Below are 27,972 nucleotides of genomic sequence, written 5' to 3'. Positions count from 1 at the left end.
AGTGCGCTGCACTGGACCCTCTCGCTTTCCGTCCGTCCTCTGACAAGCTCGGGAACGAAGCGGAAGGAAAGAGAATCGTCTCCGCGGTGGCTTGTGTTCGTGCTCCCTGTCCATGTGTGTGTGTGGAAGAGGGGGCAAAGAATCCGCTTTTGTTGGCCGTGTTTACATCCGGAGGTGGGGGTGTGGAGGAAGGGATGGAGTCTCACGGCAGAGACGAGCCGAAGGGACCGGTGCTGCACATTGTGGTGGTTGGATTTCACCACAAAAAAGGCTGTCAGGTAAACACGAACACCTGCTTCTTTCTACGCTAACGCAGCTAGCTGCTAGCCTAGTTGACTCATAATAAAGGCACATTTTCGCCTTTCTTTCCGCACGGATTGACTTGTTGTGAGTATGTTCTTCTTCTTTTCTCTGTGTGTCAGTGCAAGGGTGATTATTCACGTTAGCATCAACATCAGCTGTTCGCTGTGGGCTCTGTGGGGTTATGTAACATGTGCTCTGCTGCCAGTTTGGGCATCTTTCCACTTCAGTGTTTTTCAACTGCAAGCGGCTCTCTGTGTGTCTTACAATGTCTATCTTCCCTCTCTGTTAGTCATATTTTGGCTGATTTAGTACCCGGATATGAACAACGTGAGGATGTTTAATTAAACAACAAATACTTTGAGACACTCCTCTGTGGTGTTTAAAGTATTTACTTATTTGTCATCTCTTGCAAAAGAAACGACAATAATATTTTCCTTAACATAGTTTTGCCAGTAAAATATCAATCGTCTCAAATAGTCCAAAACTAATCGTCAACTATTTTGATACTTAATTACTAATTTTAGATGTTTTTCAAGATAATAAATGCTTAATATTCCCACGCTGCAGCTTCTCCAAAGTAAATATTTGCTGTTTGTCTCAGTTTTGTATCATAATTAACTGAATGAAACAGTTTTCTGACATTTTTCAGACTCAACAGAGCGATCAAATGGGGATAAAGCGTTTTTATGATCATGCAACATTGTTTATTTATCTAAAATTGCAGTTATAACACAGCTTACCCGAGCAGGAAAACAAGTTTTAACCATCAAAGTCAGCTTGGTTCCCTTTTTTACAAAAACCACAAACAAAAGCTCACATCTGAAACCTGTTTTTACTTTTAATCCACTTCCTGAAGCCTCTTCTCATAATCGCCTCCTCCTCTTCATCACATTAACGGGCCGAGCTGGCAGCTCAGAAGCAGCTGCTGCATGAAGGCAGAAGATGAAAGAAGACTTTGTTTTTATCTTAGAATGAGACCCTACGAAGCTCTTTGTTCGGGGGAGGAGGAGGTCATCTGATCGGGTCAGCGATCTCCTGCCGGGTATCAGATTGAGTTCTTGGCTCTTTAATCCGTAGGCTCCGTCTCTTTCAGCCTCCTTCTGTTCACCGTCTGCTGTGTGAGATGTATTCACATCATTTACTGCAGTAAACGTACTAATACTACACTGTGGAAATACTGTTTACCTCTGAGATGTAGTACAGTAAAAAGTACTATATTTACCTTTTTATTTTGAAAATCAAGTCCACAGAGAGAACAATAAGACAGTTAATTGATAAGTTAATTAGGAATTGCAAGCGTTGTATTACTTGTACTCTCTGGATGAAGATACTGTGTGTAAGTAGTTTGTAACTATGAGAAGAATGCTGTTAAATACCGCTAAATGAAACTGTTTCCAGTATAAAATCCTGATTTCTTTAAAACAGAAGTATGATAAAGAAGAGCTCATGCAGATGTGAACATCTGACTGTCTGTCCTGCAGGTTGAGTTCTCGTACCCGCCGCTGATGCCCGACGAGGGTCACGACAGCAACCTGCTGCCGGAGGAGTGGCGGTACCTCCCCTTCCTGTCGCTTCCTGACGGAGCGCACAACTACCAGGAAGGTACGTCACACAGATGTTTATAGATAAAATATAATAAAAATACACAAAACATAACGGAGATAAATAATATCAGAGTGCAGGAAGAGGCAGAAAACCAACGTATGAGTGAGTTTATTCTATATCCTTTGTTTTATATACTTTTAATGTTTATATTTATTCATAAACGTCAAAAGCTTTTGGATCGATGACGTTGTTTCTGCATCTAGACTTGAAACGAGAAAGAAAACTGAATAATTTATACAACTTTCTGCCTTCTACGGCCCACTGGAATAATGAAAGTAACAGTTAGTTGCAGCTGTATTTGCGTCGTTACTACAAATAGCTATTATTTACTGTCTTTGATGAATCCTGAACTCCATGTTTCCACCGTTCACCTCACTATTGTCCCGATGAAAGAGACTTCCCAGAGTTGTTGTGCCGTGTTTTAGGCTTCTGATGAACCTCTTTAATGCGTTAATCTGTGATTTAAACTGGACTTCCTGGATCGTCTGTCTTTGTGAGGGACCTTTAGACAGAGAGAAACTCTTTATGCCACCCTGAGTCTAGAACCTAGAACCTAGTTTCAGCAGCGGACAATAAACGGGTGAAATAGAGACTTCAATGTGTTTGTTTGGTGAAAGCAGCAGCAGAGACTCGGTATCCAGGCTGTAAAGAGAGAGCAGCACTCTGCCGTCATGTGACAGTCCTGTGGTTCACCGCTGCCCCTCATGCGGTCCGGCCAACGCAAACGGGAGGAACTAAACCAACACGTGATCAAACACTGCTCTCTGCTTTATGTTCGGCGCTCACGTTGCAAGAATAAGCAAAGCGCTCCCAGAGCAGGAGATGCATCCACCAGCCTGGACGAAGGAGAGATATCGCCTCAAACTAGCGTTCTGTCTCGCAGATCATTTCTTAATCGTCTCGGGCCGTGCCGTGCGTTTCCTCATCTGCTGTGTGCTTTGTTTCTGCTGCTGCAGCTGTTAGCTGATATAAAAACATAAAGCGGCAGCGACGTGAGCGGCTGCCTCTGCACTGCGGCTCATAAAGAGACGGCAGTCGCACCGACACAACAGGGTGTCGGTTACAGAGGAAATACAGTGACGATCAGCAGAGTCATCACATGAGCACACACACACACACACACACACACACACACACACACACACACACACACACACACACACACACACACACACACACACACACACACTTTATGAAATAAATGACAACATAATTCGTCATTCTTGCTCGTTGCAGCTGTTCGATAAGAATCATCTTTCATGGTTTTGTATCTTTTCTGCTCTTTTTTTTTTTTACTTTATTTTTTTATTTCTATACTTCCAACAAATTCAAAACAGGTTTTATATTTTGGTTGTTCACCATAGAAAGCAATGAAAATACAGATTTTTTGAGTGTGCTGTTAAATGTGCACTATTGTCCCACAATGCAATGCTCAAAAAGGAAATGGAGGAGCTTCTTATAGCTGCAAAGTATGACAACAAGTTGCCTGAGAAAGAACCCTGAAGCGGGTTGTGTTTTGGTGGCCTGGCGCTGCTCAGCGTGGACCTCTGGTTAATCTCTGACGTCCACACTCTGACCTTTTGAGGCTCCAGACTCTAAACACGTCACAAAACGCTCTTCATCCTTCATCCTCACGTGGAATGAAGGCCGATCGCTGAGCCTGTTACTTCACTTCTCCCACAGTGTTTTTGCCGTCAAAGGGAGCTTCAGGCGATCTGTGATGCGATGTTAGAGTTTGTGTTATCGAGCAGTAAAAATCGATATTGTTCCTTACTTGGATTTATTTAGGTTTCACATTTGCAGTTTCTTTTCTCTACATGAGAACAATTCTCCTGTTCTCCTGAGACGCAGCGTACGTTAAACCTCACACACGCCCACGTATGAACACAGATCTCTGTCTTAATAACGACAACACACACACGATTCTTTTTACTTTGAGTCTGTGCTGCAGCAGCTCTTACAAGTAAGTACTGTGACACTGACGTATCTTCCGCTGCACAAAGGATTGTGGGTAAGAAAAGCCAGAGAAGCATGCTGGCCTGCATTCTGCAAAGTGTAAACCGGGTGCACGAGGACGTCCAGGAGTTTCTGGTATTGGGACATGATAAATCCTTCTGTGGTGGATGTTGGTATGTGATATTGGAATGCACGAAGGAGAATCGAGGCGGCACCAGCAGAAAGGGAACGCAAAACAATTCAAAGTGATTCACGGAGACATAAAAATATATCAGACACCAAAAGAACCAAAAGAAACCATTAACATGAGATTTAAAAGACAATAAAAACAAAAAGAGAAAGTGAGAACAAGCAAATAAGTAGCTATAAAATTAGAAAAGAAAAGTAAAACAAACAATCACAAAATAGATAATTGAAGAACTTAACGACATACCTGCTCTGTAAATGTGCTGCGGAGCAGTGAGGCGCTACAGATCCTCTGAGCGGAGCTCACACGCGACGTATCTCCGTACGAATGATCGCGTCGCGTCGTTTATCAATGCGAGTCATCTGGTTTTGTGTTGCAGACACCGTGTACTTTCACCTTCCGCCTCTTGATGAAGACATGAAGTGTGTCTACGGAGTTTCCTGTTATCGCCAAATAGAAGCGAAGGTCAGACATCATTGTTTTCTACAGAGTCTTAGCACATGTGTGTATGTATACTATATATATATATATATATATATATATATATATATATATATATATATATATATATATATATATATATATATAATTGCTTTTAATCCGTCTTCAGGCCCTGAAGGTGCGACAGGCCGACGTCACGAGGGAGACGGTCCAGAAGAGCGTGTGCGTCCTCAGCAGAGCGGTGAGTCTTTCGTCTTCGCCACAGAACAAGAGAAGTTCTCTTTCATGCGTCTCCCCACAGATTTAAACGTTGAATGCTGTGAGACGGGATGAGCCGTTAGAGATTCTGACTGTGACTTCGGTAAAGAACTCGTTTTGTTTCGTAACTTTATTTCGTTAAAATACGTTTGGGAAGGTGTTGGCTCCCTTAGGTTACACTGTAACCGCGGTCCTCTGAGTGAAGACACTCTCCGGGGCCCGAAGCGTTTTGGTGGGGAACTTGAATAAGTCTGTTGTTTAAAGGGGATGTTTTCACAGCAGCATGAAATAGATATCAGAGATGAATTATGAGCTGGTTTCCTTCCTAAAGATGTGGGGACAAACGGGAGTCCTGTTTGAATGTGATGCAACATTTAATGACTCTCTCGCACACGTTTTGTTTGTTGACTCGCAGCCTCTCTTCGGCCTGCTTCAAGCTAAACTACAGCTCATCACACACGCCTACTTCGAGGAGAAAGACTTCTCACAGATCTCGATTTTAAAGGTGAGAAGATATAATCTTGACGGAAACCATTTGTTGTTTCCTGTCGTCGCCTCTTCGTGACTTCCTGTTTGCTCGTCCCGCCCTGCAGGAGCTGTACGACCACATGAACGGCTCTCTGAGGGGCTCGTCTCTGGAGGGGTCGCAGGTGTATCTAGGTGGGTCCGACAAGCACAAATATATATCCTTTTATATACCAGTAGTGGATAATAAAGCAGTCTTTTGTTTTGTTTGTGATTACTTTAATGTGCAATAATGATTAAACTGCACGATAACGCGACTGTGAAATGCTCTTCAATTAATGCTGCTTGAAACCTGGACATTTAAACATTCTTATTTATGTTTAACACACTCAAAGGATCCACTTTGCAGGATTATTTTTATTCACTTTTTTATGTTTTGTGTGACATATTTGAACATATTTCTTGTTTTTTTCTCATTTACTTTTATTTTCTGCATATATTGCGTTATATATTGTAGAATTATGTACATAATTTACATTTTAAATAGTCCTTTAATAACAATAAATCTGAATCTATTGCATATACTTAATAAATGAATAGAATGTGACAAAAATTGTAAGTGGGACACAAAAATGTAATTAAATAAAGTGGAAAAAAATACAATAAATAAAAGAAACCCTGATAGGAATAAATAATAAGTGCAAATAGTCAAATACAATTTAAAAATTCCAAATAAATACTGCAGTACAATATTCGTGACATTCTTCGGTACATATAGGTTAATAATAATGTACTTTGACACTAGTTTGTGTTTTTTATTTCACTTTCACGCATTTTAACTCAAAATAGTATTTGGAAAAAGACAAAGTGTTGCAAATATGTATAAATATTTCATAGATATTAAAAAAGATCTTCCTTTATCACATAAATACTCACTGTAGGTGTAAGAAGATTCATAATCTGTTGTTCCAGAGAAACAGATGTTCTATGAACGGACCATATTTGTGGTTTTGAGTCACGTGATTGTTGTGTTTCCTCATTTGTTGATGCTCTGTTTGCTTTCTCCCCTCAGGGTTATCACCAAGAGATTTAATTCTGCACTTTCGACACAAGGTAGAGAAGTACAGACGAGCATGAAAGTGTCTGCTGGTTGCGTAATAGTTGTTATGAAATAACTCTTTGGTGTTTTACCTTCGTAGGTCCTCATCCTCTTCAAGCTTATTCTGCTGGAGAAGAAGGTACGATTAACATGGTTTCCAGCGATTCAGAACTTTTGAAACAAAACGACACGATAAGTTAGATTTGTGTTGTTGTTGTTGTTTGCAGGTCCTCTTCTTTGCGTCTCCTGTCAACAGACTAGTGGGAGCTCTGATGACGGTTCTATCACTGTTTCCAGGTCAGAAACTCTCTCCTCTTGCACTTTAAACAAGGCCCTTTGTTAGGATGTACAGCTGTTTCTCATGCATCTGTACAGATAAAACAACTGTAAAAAAAAATGGGGGGAAAGTCTTAAAAAACAGGGTATTGATTGACACAAAAATGTCATTATAAGGTCACCAGGTTTTAATAAATCTGATTTAATTCAGGCGAGTTTAAACAATGTCTCATTTCTTCTGAAAACGTCTCCGGTCTCACTGATAAATCAGGAAATATCTGAAGAGTAAAACCTTTTAAACGTTTTAATCCGTGCAGGTATGATCGAGCACGGCCTGGTGGACTCGTCCCACTACCGGCCTAAGAGCAGCTTGACGGAGGACCTGACTCTGGTGGAGAGCGTCTCCGGAGCCGAGGAGTTCGTCTCCGTGTCCGTCACCGACATCGCCAACACCGAGCTGGAGCTGGAGGGGACCGCCGCCGCCGCCGGACCCGCCGTGGAGTCTCTGTCCTCCGGGAACAGCACGGAGGGGGACAACCACCTCCTCAAGCCTCCGTCACGCAGCTCTCCGGAGTCCTCGGAGAGCGACTGGGAGACTCTGGACCCCAGCGTGTTGGAGGAGAGTCCCAAAGAGGCCGCCGAGGGGAAAGAGACGGATCTGCTGCTGCCGGACGTCTTCGACTCCGAGCCGGGGACGCCCATCACGGTGCAGCCGCAGCCCGCCGGCGGCCAGGGAGGGGCGGTCCAGGGTCTGGTGTCCGGTCTGGAGGAGGACCGGTACGGCCTGCCGCTCCCCATCTTCACCAAGGTAACACTCAGGATAGAGGGTTCTGTTTGTGATTTAGATGTTGTCCAAACTTTATTTTCCTCGTACTTTCCCCCCTGTGAACTCTCTCATTTTCGTCCCCTAAAACATCTTCGACAGGTGTGTGTGTGTGTGTGTGTGTGTGTGTGTGTGTGTGTGTGTACACAGTTGTACACGTAGTGACCTTTTCCCTTTCCTTGCCAGGGTTACCTGTGTCTGCCCTACATGGCTCTGCAGCAGCATCACCTCCTGTCGGATGTGACGGTGCGCGGCTTCGTCGCCGGTGCGACCAACATCCTGTTCCGCCAGCAGAGGCACCTCAGCGATGCCATCGTCGAGGTGAAACATCTTTATTTTCTTTTTTTAGTGGTGAAAGTTGGATATTCCTGACGGTGAATACAGTATGGTTTGTGTTTTTTCACAGGTGGAGGAAGGCGGAGTCCACATCCAGGACCCGGAGCTCCGGAAGATCCTGAGCCTGACGACGGCCGACCTGCGCTTCGCCGACTACCTGTTGAAACACGTGACGGAGAACCGAGACGACGTGTTCCTGGACGGGACGGGCTGGGAGGGCGGAGACGAGTGGATCAGAGCGCAGTTCACCCTTTACCTCCACTCATTACTGTCCTCTGCGCTACAGCAAGGTGGGAAGACTCCCTGAGTCCCTCAGTCATTCACTTCTTCATTGAAGTCACGATGAGTTGATTCTATATAAATACTTGTGACTCGTCTTCAGGGACTTTTTCTAACAATGACGGCCGACTCTTTAGAGGAAATGACAGTAAATCTAGTTTCACTGACCTCGAACATCTCCGTTGATTTCAGACAACGAGAGGCTGCTGGCCGATTACGGCGTTCCCTTCGTGACGGCCTGGAAGATCTCCCACAACTACCGGGTTTGGTTCAGCAACAAGCACCCCGCCATGGCCGCCATCACGCCGGGGTAGGTGGACAAAAAACCTTGAATGGAACTCTTAATGACGTCTTTCAGGCCGGGACCTTAAAAAAGGTATTTCTAGAACCCGCTGTGGAGAACCCCATTTATTCTTTTAAGCCAACATTAGCATCGTGCTACAACAATAATACATTCAACCACCTTTTACAGGTTAATTAAGATAAAATGTCATGAACTATCGCCACAAAATGACTATTTGTGTGTCAGTTATTCACCTTTTTCACTTTGAATTATTGAAGAAAACGTTTTCTCTCATGTCTTCACCGTGAACGAAAAATCCCAAAACAGAGAAAAGGAAAACTACTAATAGTAATACCGGGGAATTAAGTATATTCAATCTTTGTACATTTATATTAAATATACAAAGTATTCCTGTAATAACTGTAGGAACACGCTGAACAATGGGTAAAGTATTGGTGTTTAAATCAAACGCATAGCTGCAAAAACTATCTTCATCGCCGATATTGTGACATTTGTTACTGAGAATAATCTCACGGGTTTATTGATTATCTGTTAAAATAATCATGTTTTTAGATAAATGAATACAATTAAATTCTCTTTCTGTAGACACCCGTTCCAGGGCCAGTACAGTGTTGCTGACGTGAAACTACGACTCTCACAGTGAGTACTCTCTTTCATTCCTCTCTCTCTTTCATCTCCTGCTTTGTACAATCATGACAACTTTAGAGACACAGAAGATCAGAAACAACAGCATGTCAGACGTAAACAAACACAGTGAAATGCAGAGTCAGCAGCAGCAGAGCTGTCAAACCTCGTCGGGTCACATTATTTTTATGGAGCTCACCAAAGGATGCATGTTGCTGCCCTCATGTGGAGACAGGAGGCCTTTAAAGACATTTCACAGGTTGAGCAGTAAAACAATGTGGCTTTCGCTTTCTTTCAGTGTTGTGAAAATATCTACCGGAACTGTAAAACCTCTGAATGCAACCACGTTTTCCCTTTTATATTTAGTCTTTTAAGAACATTTCTCCTGTGCTTTTACTTTGAAGGAGACATTCTACACTCTTTTGCAACCTTAAAACAGCTGTTAAAATGTCAACAGTGTTGTCTGACTTCATGTTCTGTTGATTCATGCGCACAAAGTATTGATTTAAGAGCAAGGATTAAGTTGTTTAAGAGCAAAAAGGTGTTTTTGTTCTCCCTACTTCCTGTTAATTCTAAGCATTACTCCAAAATAAGACTGGAGGAACATAGTGGGAAAAACCTAAAGAATATATTTGTAACAATATTTTTATAGGAAGCAAAAACAGTTAAGCAGTAAAGAAGAAATTTAATTAAAGATTAATTTAAAGGGACAGTGCGTAGGATTTGGCGCCATCTAGTGGTGAGAGTGCAGATTGCAACCAACTGAAACTTCTCCCGTGTGTCAAGCAAGTAAGAGAACTCCGCAAATCTAGAGCCAGTGTTTGGTTTGTCCGTTCTGGGTTACCGTAGAATTACGGCGGTGCAGCATGGCGTAGATATAAACGTATCGCTCTAAGCTAACGGAGACAAAGCTATTCTTGTTTTCAGCGGTTGGTGGTGACAGCCTCGTATCAGCTGAACTCATTAATTATGAGCGAGTTTCATTCGCAAGAACAGAGCTGGAGACTTTCTTCAGCTTCAGCTCTGGTTTCGTTCCAGGAAGTTTGCATGAAAGTTGACTCCGACCACAGCTGGAGCACCGCTTCTAGTGTTACGCATCGGATAAATGCCCCCCCCCCCCCCCCCCCCCACACACACACACACACACACACACACACCCACACACACACACACACTCAGCTGAGTGTCTTCATCCCTAACTCAGCTGTGTGCTCTCACTTTACCGTCGGGGTGTTCGGTGACATTGGCCGCCGTGAACTTTGCCGTAAATCTTCAGTAAACAAACAAACGGTGGAAGAAAAACCTTAAACTGGGTTTTAGTTTAGTTTATCTGAGGCGACATTTAAATCATAAGTGGAAGAAAAGATACAATTCTGTAATAAAATGTGATTTAAAAAGCCATGAAGTGAGCCACAAGAAGAAAGAAATATAAATAATTAAGTTTGGAATATGACACAAACACTTAGGTAAGAAAGTAGGGAAGGAGTAAGGAAGCAAAGAAGGACGGAAGGGAGGAAAAAGGACAGCAAGGAAGGAAGGATGGACAGAAGCAAAGAAGGAAAAGGAAAGGAAGGAGATAAGGAAGGAAGGAGTAAGGGAGATTAGAGGGATGGAAGAAAGGATGAAAAGAAGGAAAAAGTAATCAGGAAGGAAGGAAGTAGGAAGGAAGGACAGACAGAAGCCCACAGACGTAGAAGGAAAGGGACAAAAGAAAGAAGGAAGGAAAGTAAGAAAAGAAGGAAGGCCAGAAGCAAGGAAGGAAGGAAGGAAATGATAGAAGGAAGGTAGAAAGGAAGGACAGATTGAAAGAGAAGAAGAAAGTGAAGATGTCACATTGGCCACTTGTAAACGAGTTTAATAACCTTTTTATTAGACCATCAATTAATCAATAAAATAATTGTTAGTTGCCTTAATTGTGTTTTAATGTTGCTGATTCTTCAGGTTCTTTGAAAAATCGTGGTGTGTTCAGGGACCAGGAAGGAGGTGAAGGGTGGCTCTCCACTCTATGAAGGGTGGAGGGGTAGGGGGGGTGATGAGGGGTGGAGGGAGAGGAGGGATGCAGGCAGGAAGTTTGGCACTCGGCCATCGGAGTCTTCTCAGGAATAAACACTTCCCGTTTCCTGCCTCGGCTTTGTGTCAGAGCTCTAAAACAGGACGGGGATTCAGCCGCTCTGGAAACGTGTGGAAACTTTTCTTTTTAGAAGATTTATTCAGTCATTTAACATGTTGCCGGTAAACACCGGTGCTTTTACTTTGAAGGAGATATTTTTCCTGTCACAACACTCCTTTAAAACCCTTTAACAGTAACTTTGTTAAACAGTATTGTTTTAACATCACGTCTGTGGATTCGTGCACACAAAGTTACTGCGAGGAACTTTTACCCGGTCCTGAAACCAGTCTCAGTTTAGTCCTGATCCTCTATGTGACCCCCATCAGTAAACGAGACCATCAGAGAGAAGATGGGGGGACAGACGAGAAAATAAAAGCTGCAAGTTGAGTCCATCCACTCTCTCTATTTATATTTGAAAAAAAACAGGCCCTACGCTCGACCCCCTTGTGAATGTGCTGTGTTGCATGTGTATTATGGAAACACTGGTGTGTGTGTGTGTGTGTGTGTGTGTGTGTGTCCTCGTCATCGCTTGCCGGACAAAGAGCAGCCGGTGGCAGCGATGTTCTCAGAAAACAGGAGTCATGTGACGAGCTGCTGGCTGGGAGAGGATCTTTCTTTATTGTCAGCGGACCACAGTGCGCCGCATAAGGAGCTGTTTATTTGGGTCAGCGAGCGAGACGGAGAGGCAGCGTGTCCTCTCCGAGCGTACGCGGTGGCTCGGGGGAAATGCTGCTTTCTGTTACGGCTTCTTGGAAGCTTTTTCGGCGGCTTGGTGGCATCTGAAAACAGACTTTTGTTTCCATTTATTCCACTCAAAACCTCAACAGCTACAGAGTTGTGAACATTTGTTTCCATGTTGCTGCACGTGCAGGACATTGAACTCAAGATGCGCGATTCCTCTGCTTTAATTCAAACACATTTCATTTACATATATTGAGATCTTACGTAGAAGTTAAAGACCCATTCTGGTGTTTCTTTGATCATGTTGAATGTATGTATATATTTTTTCAATTATATTTGTATTATTAATATTTTTAATGAATTCCATAGAAATGTATTTTATGATGTGGTTTCATTGACTGATTTGATCAAAAAGCTTGACTCATGTTCACAGGGATTGTCTCATTTTCTAACAAACTCTATTAATTCAGCATAAATACACAATTCTACATCTAATTTGCTTTTAAAACACGCTACGCCTCTCTTACTTTGAAAATAAATGGAAAAAGGAAGTTGGCAACAGCCGGGACGTCAACGAGACGTCAACGGAGGCGGCGAGCTGTTCACGCTCTGCATCACGTAGTCTGATAAAACACCGTATCCGTCACACACTTTGGTTTCGGGTTTCCTTTTTACAATCTTTCAGATTAACTCGTTTATTCACGTCTGGCGTCGAGTATGTTGAAGCTGATCTCTGCAGTCTTTACTATATTTTCTCCTTTCAATTGTCCAGGTTAAATCATTTGGCTCGTTAGAAGGCGTTAAAGCACAGAGTGACAGCTGCTGACACGCATCCACATCAGTCTTTTTTAACCAGGCTGCTGTGAGAGTCCTGCTGAATGTCAGTGGGTGTGGGGGGGGGCACTCTCACCAGACTGCTGTTCAAGATAAAGCCGAATTTAGCCGTGCATTTGTTGTGAAACGTAGCCCGTCGCTCGTTTCCGCTTCTCGGGGTCAGCTTCGAATCATCTGATGCAACACCTGCTGCTCGACCTTCTGCCGTTACGTAATCCCCTCTTCACAGGTCGGGCCGCAACATTTAGGAAACGGCATTTCTGCGTTTGCATACCTGGTTTGTGAATCCTCCTCTCCTTCATTGTCCACTGCAGCTCGATGCAGAACAGCGAGAGAGGGAAGAAGATCGGGAACGCCATGATGACCACCAGTCGCAGTGTGGTGCAGACGGGGAAGGCAGTGGGTAAGAAAGCTCAGAAAACAGGCCGCTAAATTAGACGTTATTCAAGATGGCGTCCAGTAAATAAGCTGAAAGGGATCCGTGTCTTGAGCTATTTGACTCTAAATGGACCATAATGTACTAAATGAACATCATGCTGTATTGAAGAAGACTTGAAACTAGAGATTGAGACATAAACTCATGTTTACAATGTTTACTGAGGTAATGAATCAAGAGAGAAGTAGAGTCATTTTCTATAGACTTCTATACAACCAGAGGAGTCGCCCCCTGGTGGACACTAGAGAGAATGCAGGTCTGAGTAAAACAAACATTTATTTACCTGTTCTGTTGGTGGCGTCCTCCTCTGCTCTCAGGTCAGTCCGTGGGCGGAGCGTTGACCAGCGCTAAGTCGGCCATGTCCTCCTGGTTCTCCACACTGGCCCAGCCGGTGGCGGTGACCACCGATGAGCTTCCAGAGCCCGCCGAAGAGGTCCAACCCTGAAACCAAACCCACCACCAGTCCCACCAGACTCTGTCCTCGTCCTCTGACCCTTCTTGCTACCATGAAGCCTGAGGGCTCAGTGGACTTGAGAGATGCTTTTATGAAGGAGGAAACTAATTTGGTGACTCCCGGTGCGACGCTGGACAGGAAGGCAGCGCTGGCGTTATAATACCCGTACAGTCCATATCCACTGTGAGGCAGAGACTGCCCGGCGCTTTTGATCAAAAACCCAGAAATTTGTCAGCAGGCTGCAAAATGTCTGACCGCCTGTTTTGCATTTCCTGGATGCTTCTTTCCTGTGAGACACTAAGGACGCCGTCGTTAGGGTTTTGCGGTGTTCTACTCTTTTGCTGCATATTTCTAGAGTTTGTCTATATAGCCAACTATTTTGCTGACGGATAAATCACAGACAAAAAAATATTTGACAGAAAAAGCATGAGCTGTGGTACCTTGAAGATATTTTAAATTCAGTCCATGTTCAGTGACGTAATCACACTGTGGTTGATGTGGTAACTGCATGAATTCTCGCGTAGAAACAAAACACTTAGATTGACTCACGAAATGTTGAAACGTAACAATTATTTTCATTTATTTTAACGATTATTAGTTCGTAAATGTCAGAAAATTGTTTTAAAAAAAAAGTCCAGCACTATTTCCGATTGGACAGCTATCGAGCAAAATAAATGGTCAAAAATATATCGGTCAAAAATATTGTTCGCTAAATTATTTAAATTCAGTGTAAACAAAGATCCTCAGTAAGTTTTATCATCAGTTGGTTAAAAATAAATGAGCAACAGTAGCCGAAGCATTTTAGCCGGTAAGAAAACGCTAACAAACGTAGCTAGCTAATCCTACTTCAATTCTTTTTATTTAAGTTTGTTTTACATAAAGAGACATTAAATCATACACATTTACAGAATGCCCATATTTCCAACATGTTTTTTAATCCATCAAGATATAAGCACGGTGTCTTTAAACTACTAGCTAGCTAATTTCGTTTGCGTTAGCTTGCTGGCTAAAACAACTTATGCTGTGTTCACACTACGACGATTTAATTGTAATAGAGCATCTTTGTTGTCGATAACTAACCAACCATCAAACTGTTAATGATATTTAATAATATTCAGGAGGGCTAACGTTAGCCAGCTGTCGATATTATTGTCAGGAGATTGCTTCAATTGCCAAAGTTTCTAAACTTTTGCCTCCAAATATCTGGACCGTACAACATCAGCATTTGCACTTTGTTTGGCTAACGTTAATAATAATCCTTGTGAAGGTGTAAAAGAAACATGATTATAACGAGCAGACTATTGCTGTGTAGCTCGTCATGTGAATGCAGCATTACAACATCATGGATGATTCACTTTAACTGAAATGGGAAGATTAGTTTTATCACAAACGTTAGCTTTAGTTGGGTAGCTAGCTTAAAATGCCGGTGCTTAATGTGTTTAGCTAACTGTTTTCAGCTAACATTGTTAGCTAAATCATTTTAGTGGTTGGTGGTGCATTTTTTTACCAACGTATCGTTACTTTAAGGAAAAATATAGGAAGCTTTATAGGAAGCTTTATATTTCTATTCACGCTTTATTTTAAATATTTGACCGACAGTTTTATCCATTGACGTATTCATTCATGCTTTTTTCACTTAGACTTAAACAGTCGAAACACCCTTAGATATTAATTTTAAAGATGTAAATAAATATAAAAGATGCATATTCTGACATTTTCTGAAACATGCAACATGGAATGTTTGGCATTTGTCTTGACAAATTATTAAATTTAGAAAACTCAAAATTTAAAACTACTCTTACATTTCCTGTTAAACGTGTTTCTCTCCGTGTGTGGTAAACTACACCAACATAATTACAAAATCTGAATGCTGTTCCTGCAAAAACCACAATGTCATTCCGCAAATCCTTGTGTACCAAATGCCTGATTTACTGCCCTGATCAACGTGATGAAAAACCTCCTTCAACTATGAGGGAACCTGCACCCATCTGTGTGTTCGTCAGGCACCCAGGCCTTTTTAGACTATACGTTAGGAGAACTATATTTAGTACATTTAAAGTCAGATAACTTATTTATTTGTTTGTGTATAAACTCATAGATATCCATGTTTTGTCATGACAGCACTGGAAAAAGTCCTTATATCTGTGGACCCTTGTTTGCACAAAGCAGCCATTATATTCTATTTATGTGAATCTTTATCTCGTATAACTAATCTTTGGAGCTGCTTACCGGATATTTTCCCTCCGTGCTTCAAATATTCAACAACAGTTGGATTAAAAGTGGATCTCGTGAGCATGCTCTGTCCAGTCCAGTTTTACAGCTGTAATGAGTGTCATCTTTCTGTCTTTAAAACTGTTTTAATGGTTTATTTTGTTTTGTTTTGTTCATACTTTTAAAACTTCTTTGGCCATTTTGGGAATTTTTTATTTATTTCTTGATTCAGTAAAAATAAAAAAATATCGGCTATTAAAAGCTGCTTTTTTTGTATTTAACAGATATGAATGTATTGTGAATTAAAATTCACAGACTATTTTCTTGACGGATGCTTTTATTGTATTTGAGAGGAAGTGATGCTGTACTATATTGCTGTATTAAAAAAAACTTAAACAAAAAATAAACCGCAGTCTTTTATTTTTCGGAGATGGTGATGTAGAGGAACTTTTCTTTTATCGCTCTGGGTACAAATGTGTCTGGGTTAAAAAAAGTAGGTCAGCCAAACAAAGTGTGTGTTTGTAGAGAGGGTTGTTGTGGTGGTGGCACCGCATGGCCGCACAAAAATGTAACCACGTGTTCGACAATTCGGAAGCATCACAGGGACACGAGAGCTCAGAGAGCCAGCAGAAAGTAACACAAGTACATGATTGTTTTCATTGATTCATACGCTGATTTTAATTAAATTGGATTAATTATTTAACAAATCCTTAAAGAGAACGTTTTTACCAAACCGTTCCTGAAAAGTGAATGCAGGTTTTAATGTTTTACAAGACAACGTTTTGAACCAATGCTAATAAAAACACGTTTTTTTAACGGCATTCATATTTTTACGTAACCGAAGAAAGTTATTTCGGCACAACATGCGGTAGTAATTGGTAGTATCTTATTTAGGGACTTTATAGCTTTAATTTACCCTGTCGAAGTAAATTGTATGTTTAATTTAAATTAATTATGCATGTATAATATTTCTGTTTTTCATTGTTACATTTTTTTTATTTCACTTCCCCAATTTTAACTATTTTGTTGTGGTCCATTACAAAAATATCCATTAAAAAAGTTATTTAAATTCCAGGTTGTAATGCAATAACACAGGAAAGGCTCTGTAGGTGCTGGAGGGTTTGTGAGACTGTAGTTTAATTCATTTCACCATTATGGTGAATTATTACGTTTGTATATGATTTAAAAGCGATGCCTTCTAACAACTACATTTCTCACCGTTATCTGTGATTTCTCCTGTTCCTCATGTGTTGCTGGTCTCTTTGACCATCATTTATCTGAAGCGTCAAAATTAATATTTAGCTTCATATTTCTCACTGCTCTTCTGGTTGGTCTTCTTTGGTTTGGAAATAGCAATTTCCTGACAAAAACGAATCAAGCCAAATATTTTAAATATGGTTTCTACATAATATGGTTTCACTGATTTATTGAGTGAACTAACCTGCAGGCTGCTCTTTAAGTGTCCTCGGTTTCTCTTAAAAAATACTTTTAGCTTCTTTTGTTGACGAAACTATTCGTTTTTTTGGAAAACAATCGTATATTTATAGAAGTTACGTTTTGAAAATAATAGTTTTGGTAAATAAAAACCGCTCAGAAGGCACCATTATACTGAATACGGCTGTTAAGTTTCCGCCAAATTTGACTCCAGCTATTGATTATTTACATAAATGTATTGTTTGTCTTCTGATTTCTCACTTATATGTCAACTCATAATTCTTCTTGTTTTTAAATTGCAAACTTTGTCCACTAATAACAGGTCATAAACATCAATTCTACAACCGTTAATTACTGTTTAAATTCCTAAATTTAAACAGTAATTGCTGTTAGCTTATCAATGTGCAACTGAAAAACCCTTTTAACTCAGATTATTATTATTTTTCTTTCTGCATGTAGTGTTGTAATAAGCACGCTGGTATATTTTTGATGACGCAGGGTATATTTTTAAGTATTATGTCAGATATTCAGTAACAATATTGCACTTTTTAACGACATCTTAAGTTGGAGAAATAAAAGCATGATTTTCCACAAAATAAATTTTTCTTCATTTAACCAAAGAAGCTTCTTAAATCTTCAATGTAGGACAACAAATCTGCTGTAGAACTCAATTTTTAGAATTAAACTCTTTGCTCAAAGAAAAAGTCACAACAAATCTAACCCGACATTAAACCCCAACTTCAAGAATTTGTGATTTGTGAATTTAAAGTTTTAATATACCAGTTTTAAATGATTAATTATTAAATCCTACAAATAAACAGATGAACATTTCTTTTTCATTGTTTATTGTCCAAACAAAAGAAGCCGTGAGTCAGTTTCAGGAACGTTTTTGGTATGTTTTTTAATAAATTAACGTTCATTCAAAATACAGTGCCAAAGGAATATGATGCAGCCAAACATGCTAGTAAGGTTTGTCATGAAGCACCTGTGCTCATGTTTTTAAAAGGTAGGAGGAAGACCCCCCCCCCCCCCCTCCTCCACTACTGCTAGTGGTTGCTGGGACATAGCAACAGCCGTGGGCCCGCCCTCTCCTCTCACAACCAATCAGCAGCAAGAATCCTCAATATTCACTCAAATTAAATCTGATAGGAAAATGGATATCTACCCACAATCACACTACAGTAATGTTTGATATTAAATAAAAATAAAAAAGACACTAATACAAAATAGACCTGGTTATTTCCCCCCCACACTTAAACAGACATGTTTTTTGAAACATATGAAAAATATATATCTTATTGTATATATATATATTTCAGCAGCTTGGAAATAACGAAAAAAAAAAAAAGCATGAGCCCGAAACTTAACTGAGTGGAGTTGTTGTGTTGTGTTGCAGAGGAAAATAAAAAAGTATTGATGATCATGTGACGATGGATTGAGTGTAAACTGATCACTGTGAGGAAGAGCAGCGTCCAAACAGACTGCAGGGGGCGCTGTGGTGGAGTCAGGAGAGCAGTGAGGAGGGAGGAGGTGATGGGTGACCGGACCTGCAGTCAACCTCTTTATAACCCGCCCCCCCCAACCCAACCCTCCAGAGACCCACGGCCCCCCCGCTGCTCTCGTCTGCCGAAATCCTGCTTCTCAAATACTAAGAAGTGTTTCTGCTCATTTGTGGAGGAAGATAGTCAGACGGCAACCAAACTAAAAGGATTAGTCAACAGACAGTCGTCACTTAGTTAACTAAACCGTAACTTTCATTATTGGTGAATTGTTTGGTCAGTTCAAACTGGTTTCGTCCCAAAAAAAACTTCAAAAAACATCAAATCCTCACATTTAAGAAGCTGAAACCAGGAAGTGTTTGACGCGTTATGGTTGAGGAGATAGTTTCCCGTTTCTCAAGCAGAAGCATCAAACAAGCTCCAGCTTCCTAAATGTGAGAATTTATAAAGAATTACATTATTTTGGGACATTTTATAGATTAAGAGATTAATTAATCAAAAGTAGTGATCATCAATGCAATTACTAATCTTTAATAGCAGCTCTGGTCAGAAACGTACCAAAACATTTTGGACGAGACAAATCACAACACGAGGTTCAATCGGCAGAAATCTTCTTTTCTTTCAATCACATCTTCGGTTTAATTGCTATCATGTGACAACATTTAAGTTCAAAGATTCATCATTGATGAATAATCAGTAGTTTTGACAATAATTCTTAGCACCAAGTCCACTTACTGGAAACTAGCGGATGGAGTTTGTCACACGATAACAACCGAACCACATCCCAAAACCTTTAATTTGAATAAACTTTAATATTGGGACTTTATTTTAGGTCAAATTACAACTTTTTAGGGTTAATATAAAGTCAATATGAAAAACACCCAAAGAGATATTTTGATGCCGAGTCGTTGCAAATGCTGCCTTCCTGCCACAAAGGAGCCGAGAACTTTTCAAAAGGTTTAAACTCAAAACAACAGATTTTAAACGATTTCCATGAATCAGTGGTGAGAGAAGAGGGGAAAGAGGGAGGGGGGGGGGGGGGGGGATTTTGGTACAGTTGCCATCGTCATTCCAAGAAGGTTTACCAGTTAAGTGCATCATCATCATCATCACAAAATCAGTTGACGTTCAGATCATCACATTGTAGAAACAGTATGACAGACTTGTAATAATATCTAACAGATGACAAAATAAGAAGAAAAACAACTTTTCAGATTACTAGTATACTTTTAAGGGGCATCTTTTATCGCTCCAGGCTTCTTCTTGGGGGGGTAAAGGCTGCATCGTTCATCAGCAACAGCTGAAGCTAACGCGAGCCTCCTCAAAGTCCAAAGATCCCTCCACAAACCCTCCTCCCTTGTTCGTCCCGCAGCGGCAGATTCCTGGTTCAGTCAGCGAGGGGGGGGGGGGGGGGGGGGTTCAGAGCTATACGTGGGGGAGGGTCACCAGCTCCCCGTCCACCTCGAACTCCTCGGCTCCGTCGGGGGAGAAGAGGTAGGTGGGGGGTTTCCAGGGAGACTCCTCCAGACAGGACGGGTACAGCTTCCCCACCGCACAGCGGAAGTCCTTCCCCAGGTCCCAGAGCACGCGCTCGGATACGGGCTGCCGCAGGTACCAGCGGTCCAGCTCCATGTCGTACTGGTAGATGGCGTACTTGGCGCGCTCGTTCATGTGGGTCTCGCGCATGAAAATGCACAGCGAGTTGAGCAGCACCACCGCGCGCACGCACGGGTCCGAGTAGCGCTTGGCGGGGATGTTGGCGGCCTGGCGCCACTCGTTCTTGTTGACGTCGTAGATCTCCACGGTCACGGAGGAGCCGTCGATGGTGCTGGTGGGCAGGCGGACGCCGGAGTTGCTGACCACGTGGAGGCCGCCGATGTAGAAGACGAGGTCGCCGAAGGATGCCGCGGAGGCGAAGCAGCGGCTGGTCTTGCGCATGGCCATCTCCACCCAGGTGTCGGCACGCGGGAAGTAGCAGTACATCAGGTCGTGGGTCATCACGTAGATGCGGTCGTGCGCCACCACCGAGGTGCTCCAGTTCCAGGCGAAGGGCAGCGGGCTCATCATGCTCCACTCGTCCTTCTCGCAGTCGTAGCGCTCCACCGTGCGCTTGTTCAGCTCCCCGCCCACGTTGTCCCCGCCGATGGCGTAGATGTAGCCCTCGCAGTGGACCAGCGAGGGCTTGATCCGGGCGCACAGCATGGGGGTCTTGGGCACCCAGGCGTTCTGCTGGGCGTCGAACCAGAAGAAGCTGTCGACCGAGCGGAAGACCGCCTGTAGCTTCACGCTCTTGCCGTGGTTGGTGATGGAGTTCTTGAGGGGGATCTGTCCGCCGGCGATGAACACGTCGTTGTCCGGCGTGACGAGGGTGCCCACCTTCTGCAGGTCTCCCGGGGGGTTGTTGAGCTTGTACACTTTCTCCGCCTGCGGGCTGTAGCACACCACCACAGTGGGCAGGGACCCGGACATCACGTACCCGTCGCCCTGCGTCTCCGACATGGCCTCCATGAAGATGAGCATCTCCTCCTTGGTCATGCCCAGCCGAGGCTTGAAGAACTTGGGCATGGACTTGTAGAGGCCCTGCACCACCACCGACTTGTCATTGGGCGGCAGACCCTGGAACCAGGCGCGCTGCGTCACCTCGGACAGCGCGTCGATGCGGATCTGACTGAGCACGGAGGACAGGTGCTGCGAGCGCGCCTCCATGTTGTATTCCAGCCACAGCATGGCCGCCTCGCGCACCGTCTCCTCCTTCTCCACGTTGAGGTTGTCGCTGCACAGGACGTCTACCAGCAGCTCGTGGGACAGCTGGAGGAAGGCCTCCTGCCGGTACACCATGGGGAACTTGTGCTCCACCATGCGCTTGGCGCACTGCTTGAGCTCGCTGCAGCTGAACAGGTCGCCGATGCTCAGCATGCGGACGCAGTTCTCGGCGTTTATCTTCTTCACCAGGTAGTCTCTGCACTGCAGCAGGACGTCCTCCACCTGGACAACGGACAGAAAACATTTCTCTTTACATCAAGGAACACATCTGCCGAAGGAGAAACACCACCAGTATGTAGAAACTTCTAGTTCGACTCGTCTCTGACCTGCAGGAAGCAGGCGGTCTCGTACAGCGGCTCCACGGTGCTGTCGCTGATGGCCAGGTTGCCCGTGTAGGCGTAGGTGATGATGATCTGCAGCGTGGCCGGGTCCACGTTCCTCAGGTGTACGTGGGTCTGCTTGCTCTCGCTGAGGCCGCTCATGAACATCGCCCTGCAGGAGTGAGACGGGGGACGGTCAGTAAACAACAACACGACGGCTTCCAGTTTCTCCTCTTAAACAAACAGAACCTCTAATGACGGCTGTAAAAACAGGACCAGGGAAGTGAATGCAGCGTTGACGCATGAATAAAGTACATTTCTATTCTCTTCTATTCTAAAAGCTACTGAAACTTCATCACGTTCATGATGAATGTGCTGATTAACTTCCTTTAAAACGATTTGAGACATCTGAACCCAAAACCTGAAGATATTCAGTAACATCAGTCATTTGGTTTGTTGGAGAAGCTGGTAGACAGTGAAATTGTGGCATTAAATTTTTGGGATTTTCTGTCAATTACTGCAACGTTAAGTTTCAAAAAAGTCATAAATTCTGCATGAATGTATAGATTTTGTATCTTCCTTTAGAAACTATTCATTTAAATTCTTTGACATTAAGTTTTAATATTTTTTGTCCATTAAAACAGAAGTATTCTTGGTCTTAAAGAGCACGAACGAATACTTTGTTATTTAAAGCAGATGTTACAACTGACTTTTAGATCCGTAGAGCCGTTCCCGGCTTTAACCGGTAATTTGCATTTATTATGGAGCGATGTCTTTGGTGCCAGAATGTTCTGAACTGCAGCGATGCACAGAATGTGACGGTCATCCTTCTTCACAATAGCTGCTGGGAACAGCGAACAGCTCCAAGAGAAGAAGAGGTTTTGAACAATTAACCTTTACAGATTAATTTACCTCTAAATGGATTCAAATATACAGACTGTGCTTCTAAAGGTGCTTCAGTGTTCAATGAATCCATGGCTCAGAGAACTTGTGACGGACATTTTCTTTTACTATAACCCGACCTTCATACCCCTGCACCCCCCACCCTCTTCTTCTTCCCCTTTATCTCCATCTACGAAGACCTAGGTGACCAGACTTTACCCTCCAAACACAAGCTCTCCCCAGCATCCCCGCCCCCTCCTTCCCCCTCAAGCGAGAGAGAAAGAAAAAAGGAGTAGCAGCTTAGAGGAAGTACTGCGACACCTATGAACCCTGCAGGGAGGAGGGGGGGGGGGGGATTCTTTGCATGTTCGCACCAGATAATGAGTGTGACGGAAACAGTGGGGAAGACCGCGGAGAAGGCGGGTGCGAGAGAGAGGGGCATCGAGTTGTCGGGACCTTTTCTTGGAATGCATGTGTGAGAGTGCAGTGAGGGGTGAGACAGGAGAGTGAGACAGCATGTTGAAATGCAGCATGAGCCTCCTGTAAAGTACAGATGGACTCTTCCCAGAGCCGAGGTTTCTGCTGCTGCTCCGTCACATCCACCGCAGTGCGCACACACACACACACACACTGCTGTGCGTACAAACGAGGGATACGGAGGTACACCGACAGGTTCGAGATTTCTTGATTTGCTCCTCCGGAAAAACATCAGAGACGAAATAATAACTGGTGCAGAGCTTTCCAGGGAACCCCGTGTTCCCCGTGGACAACACTTGCTCTGCGACGTGGTGCATTATTCACTGCAACTGTAGGAGGTGAGCACTTAGACATAACAACCGCGCCATCTCCATCTCAACGAGACGGAGGGGGGATGATTACAGTCTTTAGACACAAAACACAACGCGGTGTGGTGCATTATTCATTGAAACTGAAGGAGACAAACTAGAGAACCCCCCCCCCCCCCCCCGACATACATCGAGTTACTCCACACCCGTGGTGGCGCTCACCTGAAATAGGAGCTACACGTGGCGAGGACCATCTTGTGACACGGGAACTCCGTGTCCTCCACCAGCAGCACGACGTCAGTCAGTAACTTCTGTTCGTAAAAGAACTTGAGCTGCTCCAGCAGGGAGACGGCGTAGTCCGTGTTGACCGGCCTGCGCTCACTGAGATCCGACATGGTTGCATCCCATGAATTGTGCCCCAGTTTTGAAAAGTCACCCGGCCGGTGGAACCGGACTCACGCCAACGACGAGAAGAAAACAAAAAGTATTCTTAAAGATATAAGAGGACAAACAGGAAGGGGAGAGGTGGGGGAAAGCTCTTCAACACCTCCACCGATCCAAGTGGAGGTGTTCACACTCCTTTGTGGAAAAGATTTCGGCTGCTTCTTCTTCTGCTGGAGAGGAGCTGAATGATGAGATGTTCACAGAGTCCCGAGGAGAGGGTCCTGGGTGAGGAAGGAGCTGCTTCCCCTCGTGGATCCGATGTCTGAGGTCATGCAGTGAGGCACTGAGGTAGAGAACCACGACCGTCGCAGCGCTGCTACATCAGCGCCGCTACATCAGCGCTCGTCTGGAAAAACAAAAAGAGAAAAGTTTAGTCTCAAAACCATGGAAACTATCAGTACAGAATAAAATAACTCGTCGTTCCTCTGGTTTACTTTGGTTTTTGGGGGCAAGTCAGAGCAGCAAACCGCCTGAAACCCCTGTTCAAATGCAATGACTATTTTACACGGTCTGCAGTTACTCCTCAATTCACCTTACATCCTATAACAGCGTCTGAAATAAACTGATTCACATGGGTAGCAAGTAATGAGCTACTTTAGTCATACTCTGGCTTCCGTGTTTAAGGTGCAGAACCTGATCCTTCACTAAAGATGAGGCGGTCGTGGTCTTGATCCCATTGGAAGTATACGAGCTTTAGTCTTCTTAGCATTAAGATGCTTTTGGGAAACGGGGATCTTTTTGAATGCCATCATGTCACAACACTGTGCTTGAGGTGGTTCTTTACACAGCGATATGTACTGCATTAATAGTCAAGCAGTTGCTATGTTATATAAAATTAAAGAACCCAATCATGCTTTTTCTTGCAATGCAGGCTCTGATAAAGAGAAAACACTTGATGATTTATAATGTCTTTAGAAGAGAGGCCTGCAGTAAAAGCTAGGGAGATATTAAAAAGGGAAAGAGTAAGTAGACAAAAACACATCATGCGTTTGGCTGTTAAGTCTTGAGCTCCGCTGCTCACATCCTAAATTACGCCGGCCTTTTGGCAGGTTAACATGACACAGAGCCATTAAACCACTTTTACCATCAATGCCTTCAAGCTGCCCGGCTGTAAGCCACACCAACAACACCACTACAGTCTTATTCAACACCGCACTGTGGAGTAAATGGAAATAATCTGACCATTGTGTCAAATTCATTTCACAACCATCTCCACACTGACTCAGATCTGTTGGATGCTGATGTCGGCGACCACCCGAGACGACCTCCGATCTGCTGACATCTCTTTGCATCAACAGTCCTGCTGTTAACACGCTCTGCGTCAGCTGTCGACGTGAGATTCAGAATATCTTCCATCGCTGTGACGTTAGCGGGAGCAGCTAGCAAGCGTTTCAGCATACCAGCAAGCTAACTTTAGCCAACGATGAATGAGAACGTCGACATACGCTGGGCGTCACGTTATATACTGAGATGTTTGTCTGTTATTAGGCCGTCTAGTCTCCAGAGGTGGAAGAAGTATTTAGATCCCTTTCTTTAGTAAAAGTACGAATACAACACTGTGGAAATACTCAAGTCAAAGTATTGATTGTGAAGTAAAATGTTCCTCGTCACTATTATGCATGTTTCTGGATTAATATTACTGCTGCATTAATGTGTATGTTGCATTTTAACGCTAGTTTAATCGCCATCAATGCATCATATTCTATAAGATCATCATGTTTGTAGCGTTGTTGCCCCGTGAGACCACATATATCTTAAAAGAAAAAAGTTATCATTGTGACTATGCATTTATCCAGCTGATCCAAGAGGCTTTTAAAATATCATATTTATCTGAAGAAGTCGGGAGATTCTCCCCACCCATAAAGAAACACTTCATCCTTTAGTTTATCCCAAACATTCAACATCTAAAATAAAGAAAAAAAATAAATAGACACATCTGGAGACACAGGAAGGATCTGAAAAGCTACCAAAGCTGTCAAATAAAAGTACAATACTACAAGTATCCACCCTCTAAATTGTAACAGTAATGAAGTAGAAGTAGTAAGTACCAGAACATGGAAATACTCAAGTAAAGTACTTAGAATTTGTACTTATGTAAATGTACATTTTAACAATGGTTCCATCCATCCATCTACCAACCAACCCAACTATCCATCCATCTACCAACCATCTAAGAACCTACCTATCCATCCATCTGCCAACCTACCCATCCATCTACCAACCCAACTATCCATCCACCTACCTATCCATCCATCTTACCTACCCATCCATCCATCTACCTACCCATCCACCTACCAACCAACCCATCTATCCATCTACCAACCTACCATGTGTCTATCTATACTTCGCTTAAGGCCCTTTACATAAATCAACTTCGAAAGCACTAGCTTATAAATAGCCTGCTAGCTATACTAGCGAGCTAACGACAGTCACTTAACCACTTAATTACCCTTAACATCTCTTTAACTAACGTCAACTGGTCTTGATTAAAAGGTAATACGTGAAGCCTGTTTTGTCGTTGACATTTCTCTGGACTAGCTAGCTGATGCTAGCTACGTTAGCACGTTAACCAAAACAACCCCGGTCTGTTAATCTAAAAACAAGTAGCCTGTTAGCTTACCAGACACGACGTAATCATATATGCCACTTCATTTGTAATAAATACACGTTAATCCAATCAACTGACCAGATACACATTTTTTTCCCCCGAGCTAGCTTCGATGCTAGCTCAAGTAACGTTAGCGACAGTTGCTTGATTGCCACTCGCGGCATAAGCTAGCATCGTTAGCTTCCTTTTAGCTACACAGGTTTTACGTAGACGCACGCTCGCTGACTGTTAGAAAGGCATGTGTCTAACATCATCACCTGCAACTGTGAAATACTTCCAGAAAAAGGTCACACGATAGGTACAAAAAACAAAAACATATTCAGAGAGCAGTCATGCTTGCTAGCAGACACAATGCTAGCTAGCAAGCTAAGCGCTAAACGGGTAAACAAACTGCAAAACAATCAAAATCCACGCTTCCTTACTGTAACTGTAGGCGAACTGACTGACTCCTCGTCAGCAGAAAGTGCCAAGTGAGCTCCTCGAGTTCAGAATGTAGACATTTAAACAGTTAGTTGTGTTGAAGGAAGCGCCGAGCAGAGGACAACCTTTCAGCCGCATCATAAGCGCCTGAAAGACCAGAGGCCATATAAGGATACTGCGCATGCGCTCGCACTAAGCGGTCTGCCCCGGGTTAAGAGGGCAACAGCGACCTCTGGTGGAGAGATGGAGGCACAACTGGACGAGAGAGAGGACGGTGCTTTAAATTCAATATTTAAATTGATACATTTAGGCACATTTATGGGGTCATTATATACATATATATATTACATATATATATATTATATATACCTATACAACACATATAAAATATATACTGTATATATGTATATATACACATAAATAAATCCTCTGCACCATACTATATTAATCATGCACACCTGGATGTATCTCTACTTCTTACTCAGTTCTCCATATAAGATACTTATTTTTTTGAAACCCAGCAAGATCCTCACTGTTTATATTTATGATCCATACTGCCAACCTGTTTTTTTTGGCATTGCGTATATTGTATAGAATTTGGATTTGCACATGATAGTTATTGTTATTTTAGATTTTTTTATTTGCACTCTTTATATTTACACTCTTTTCTGCTGTCTCTGGAGACTAAAATTTATATTTCTGAACAATCCCGGCCCAGTGTCTGCACATTTGTATTTTTCATTGATTTAGTTTGTAAGAAAAAAAGGTTTAAACACAAAGAATTTGAGTTTTGTTTGGGGTATTCGTGATATAAATGGCTGCCAAAGTATGTCCCTATATTAAACATATAAAAAAGTGCCATTCAGTTGTGTGTTATTTGGTGACTTGATGCATAATATTATTAAAGTACGTTTTTTAAAGATTTTATGGTGCACTAAAAGTATGCAGTCAACATCTTTGAAATAAATATGATTAATTGTTCTTCTTCCTATCGATTCTAGACTTTAGTCCCTTTTTTATATTGAGGGAGTTGCAGGAACCTTTATTGCAACTCAAAGCTAATTTGTCCGCTTCAGCAGGTGTTTCCTATATGACTGATTAGCAGAGACGCTTCGGCTTCTGTGAGCAGAATGTG

The 27,972-nt window shown here is 42.7% G+C and overlaps 2 protein-coding genes across 2 annotated transcripts; one reads left to right on the top strand and one right to left on the bottom strand.

Moving 5' to 3' along the window:
- The first annotated feature begins 167 nt into the window (after nt 1-167).
- avl9 (AVL9 homolog (S. cerevisiase)) lies at nt 168-16,076 on the top strand. The gene is made up of 16 exons (XM_079291738.1): nt 168-278; nt 1,785-1,905; nt 4,431-4,516; nt 4,662-4,733; nt 5,166-5,255; nt 5,344-5,410; nt 6,288-6,328; nt 6,415-6,453; nt 6,542-6,611; nt 6,908-7,398; nt 7,600-7,734; nt 7,820-8,039; nt 8,221-8,338; nt 8,918-8,971; nt 12,896-12,984; nt 13,335-16,076. Exons 1-16 carry the CDS (start codon nt 195-197, stop codon nt 13,460-13,462), a joined length of 1,905 nt encoding a protein of 634 aa, XP_079147864.1. The 5' UTR covers nt 168-194; the 3' UTR covers nt 13,463-16,076.
- Nucleotides 16,077-18,176: 2,100 nt separating this feature from the next.
- Nucleotides 18,177-26,974, bottom strand: kbtbd2 (kelch repeat and BTB (POZ) domain containing 2). Its single transcript, XM_079291704.1, has 4 exons — nt 26,840-26,974; nt 23,588-24,155; nt 21,705-21,870; nt 18,177-21,600 (listed from the first exon to the last, which is right to left on the bottom strand). Exons 2-4 carry the CDS (start codon nt 23,758-23,760, stop codon nt 20,041-20,043), a joined length of 1,899 nt encoding a protein of 632 aa, XP_079147830.1. The 5' UTR covers nt 23,761-24,155; nt 26,840-26,974; the 3' UTR covers nt 18,177-20,040.
- Between the last annotated feature and the right edge of the window lie 998 nt (nt 26,975-27,972).

This window comes from Melanostigma gelatinosum, assembly GCF_949748355.1.
Source record: "Melanostigma gelatinosum genome assembly, chromosome: 20".
Lineage (NCBI taxonomy): Eukaryota > Metazoa > Chordata > Actinopteri > Perciformes > Zoarcidae > Melanostigma > Melanostigma gelatinosum.
Note: the sequence above shows the minus strand (reverse complement) of the source record. Positions and strands in the feature narration are given on the sequence as shown.

Excerpts from the sequence above, each read along its gene's own strand:
- avl9 (XM_079291738.1), top strand. The coding sequence starts at position 195 with ATGGAGTCTCACGGCAGAGACGAGCCGAAGGGACCGGTGCTGCACATT. Across the intron at positions 5,411-6,287 it reads GGGGTCGCAGGTGTATCTAG|GGTTATCACCAAGAGATTTA; the intron begins GTGGGTCCGACA and ends TTCTCCCCTCAG. Across the intron at positions 8,339-8,917 it reads ATGGCCGCCATCACGCCGGG|ACACCCGTTCCAGGGCCAGT; the intron begins GTAGGTGGACAA and ends CTCTTTCTGTAG.
- kbtbd2 (XM_079291704.1), bottom strand. The coding sequence starts at position 23,760 with ATGTCGGATCTCAGTGAGCGCAGGCCGGTCAACACGGACTACGCCGTC. Across the intron at positions 21,871-23,587 it reads ACGTGTAGCTCCTATTTCAG|GGCGATGTTCATGAGCGGCC; the intron begins GTGAGCGCCACC and ends TCACTCCTGCAG. Across the intron at positions 21,601-21,704 it reads AGACCGCCTGCTTCCTGCAG|GTGGAGGACGTCCTGCTGCA; the intron begins GTCAGAGACGAG and ends TCCGTTGTCCAG.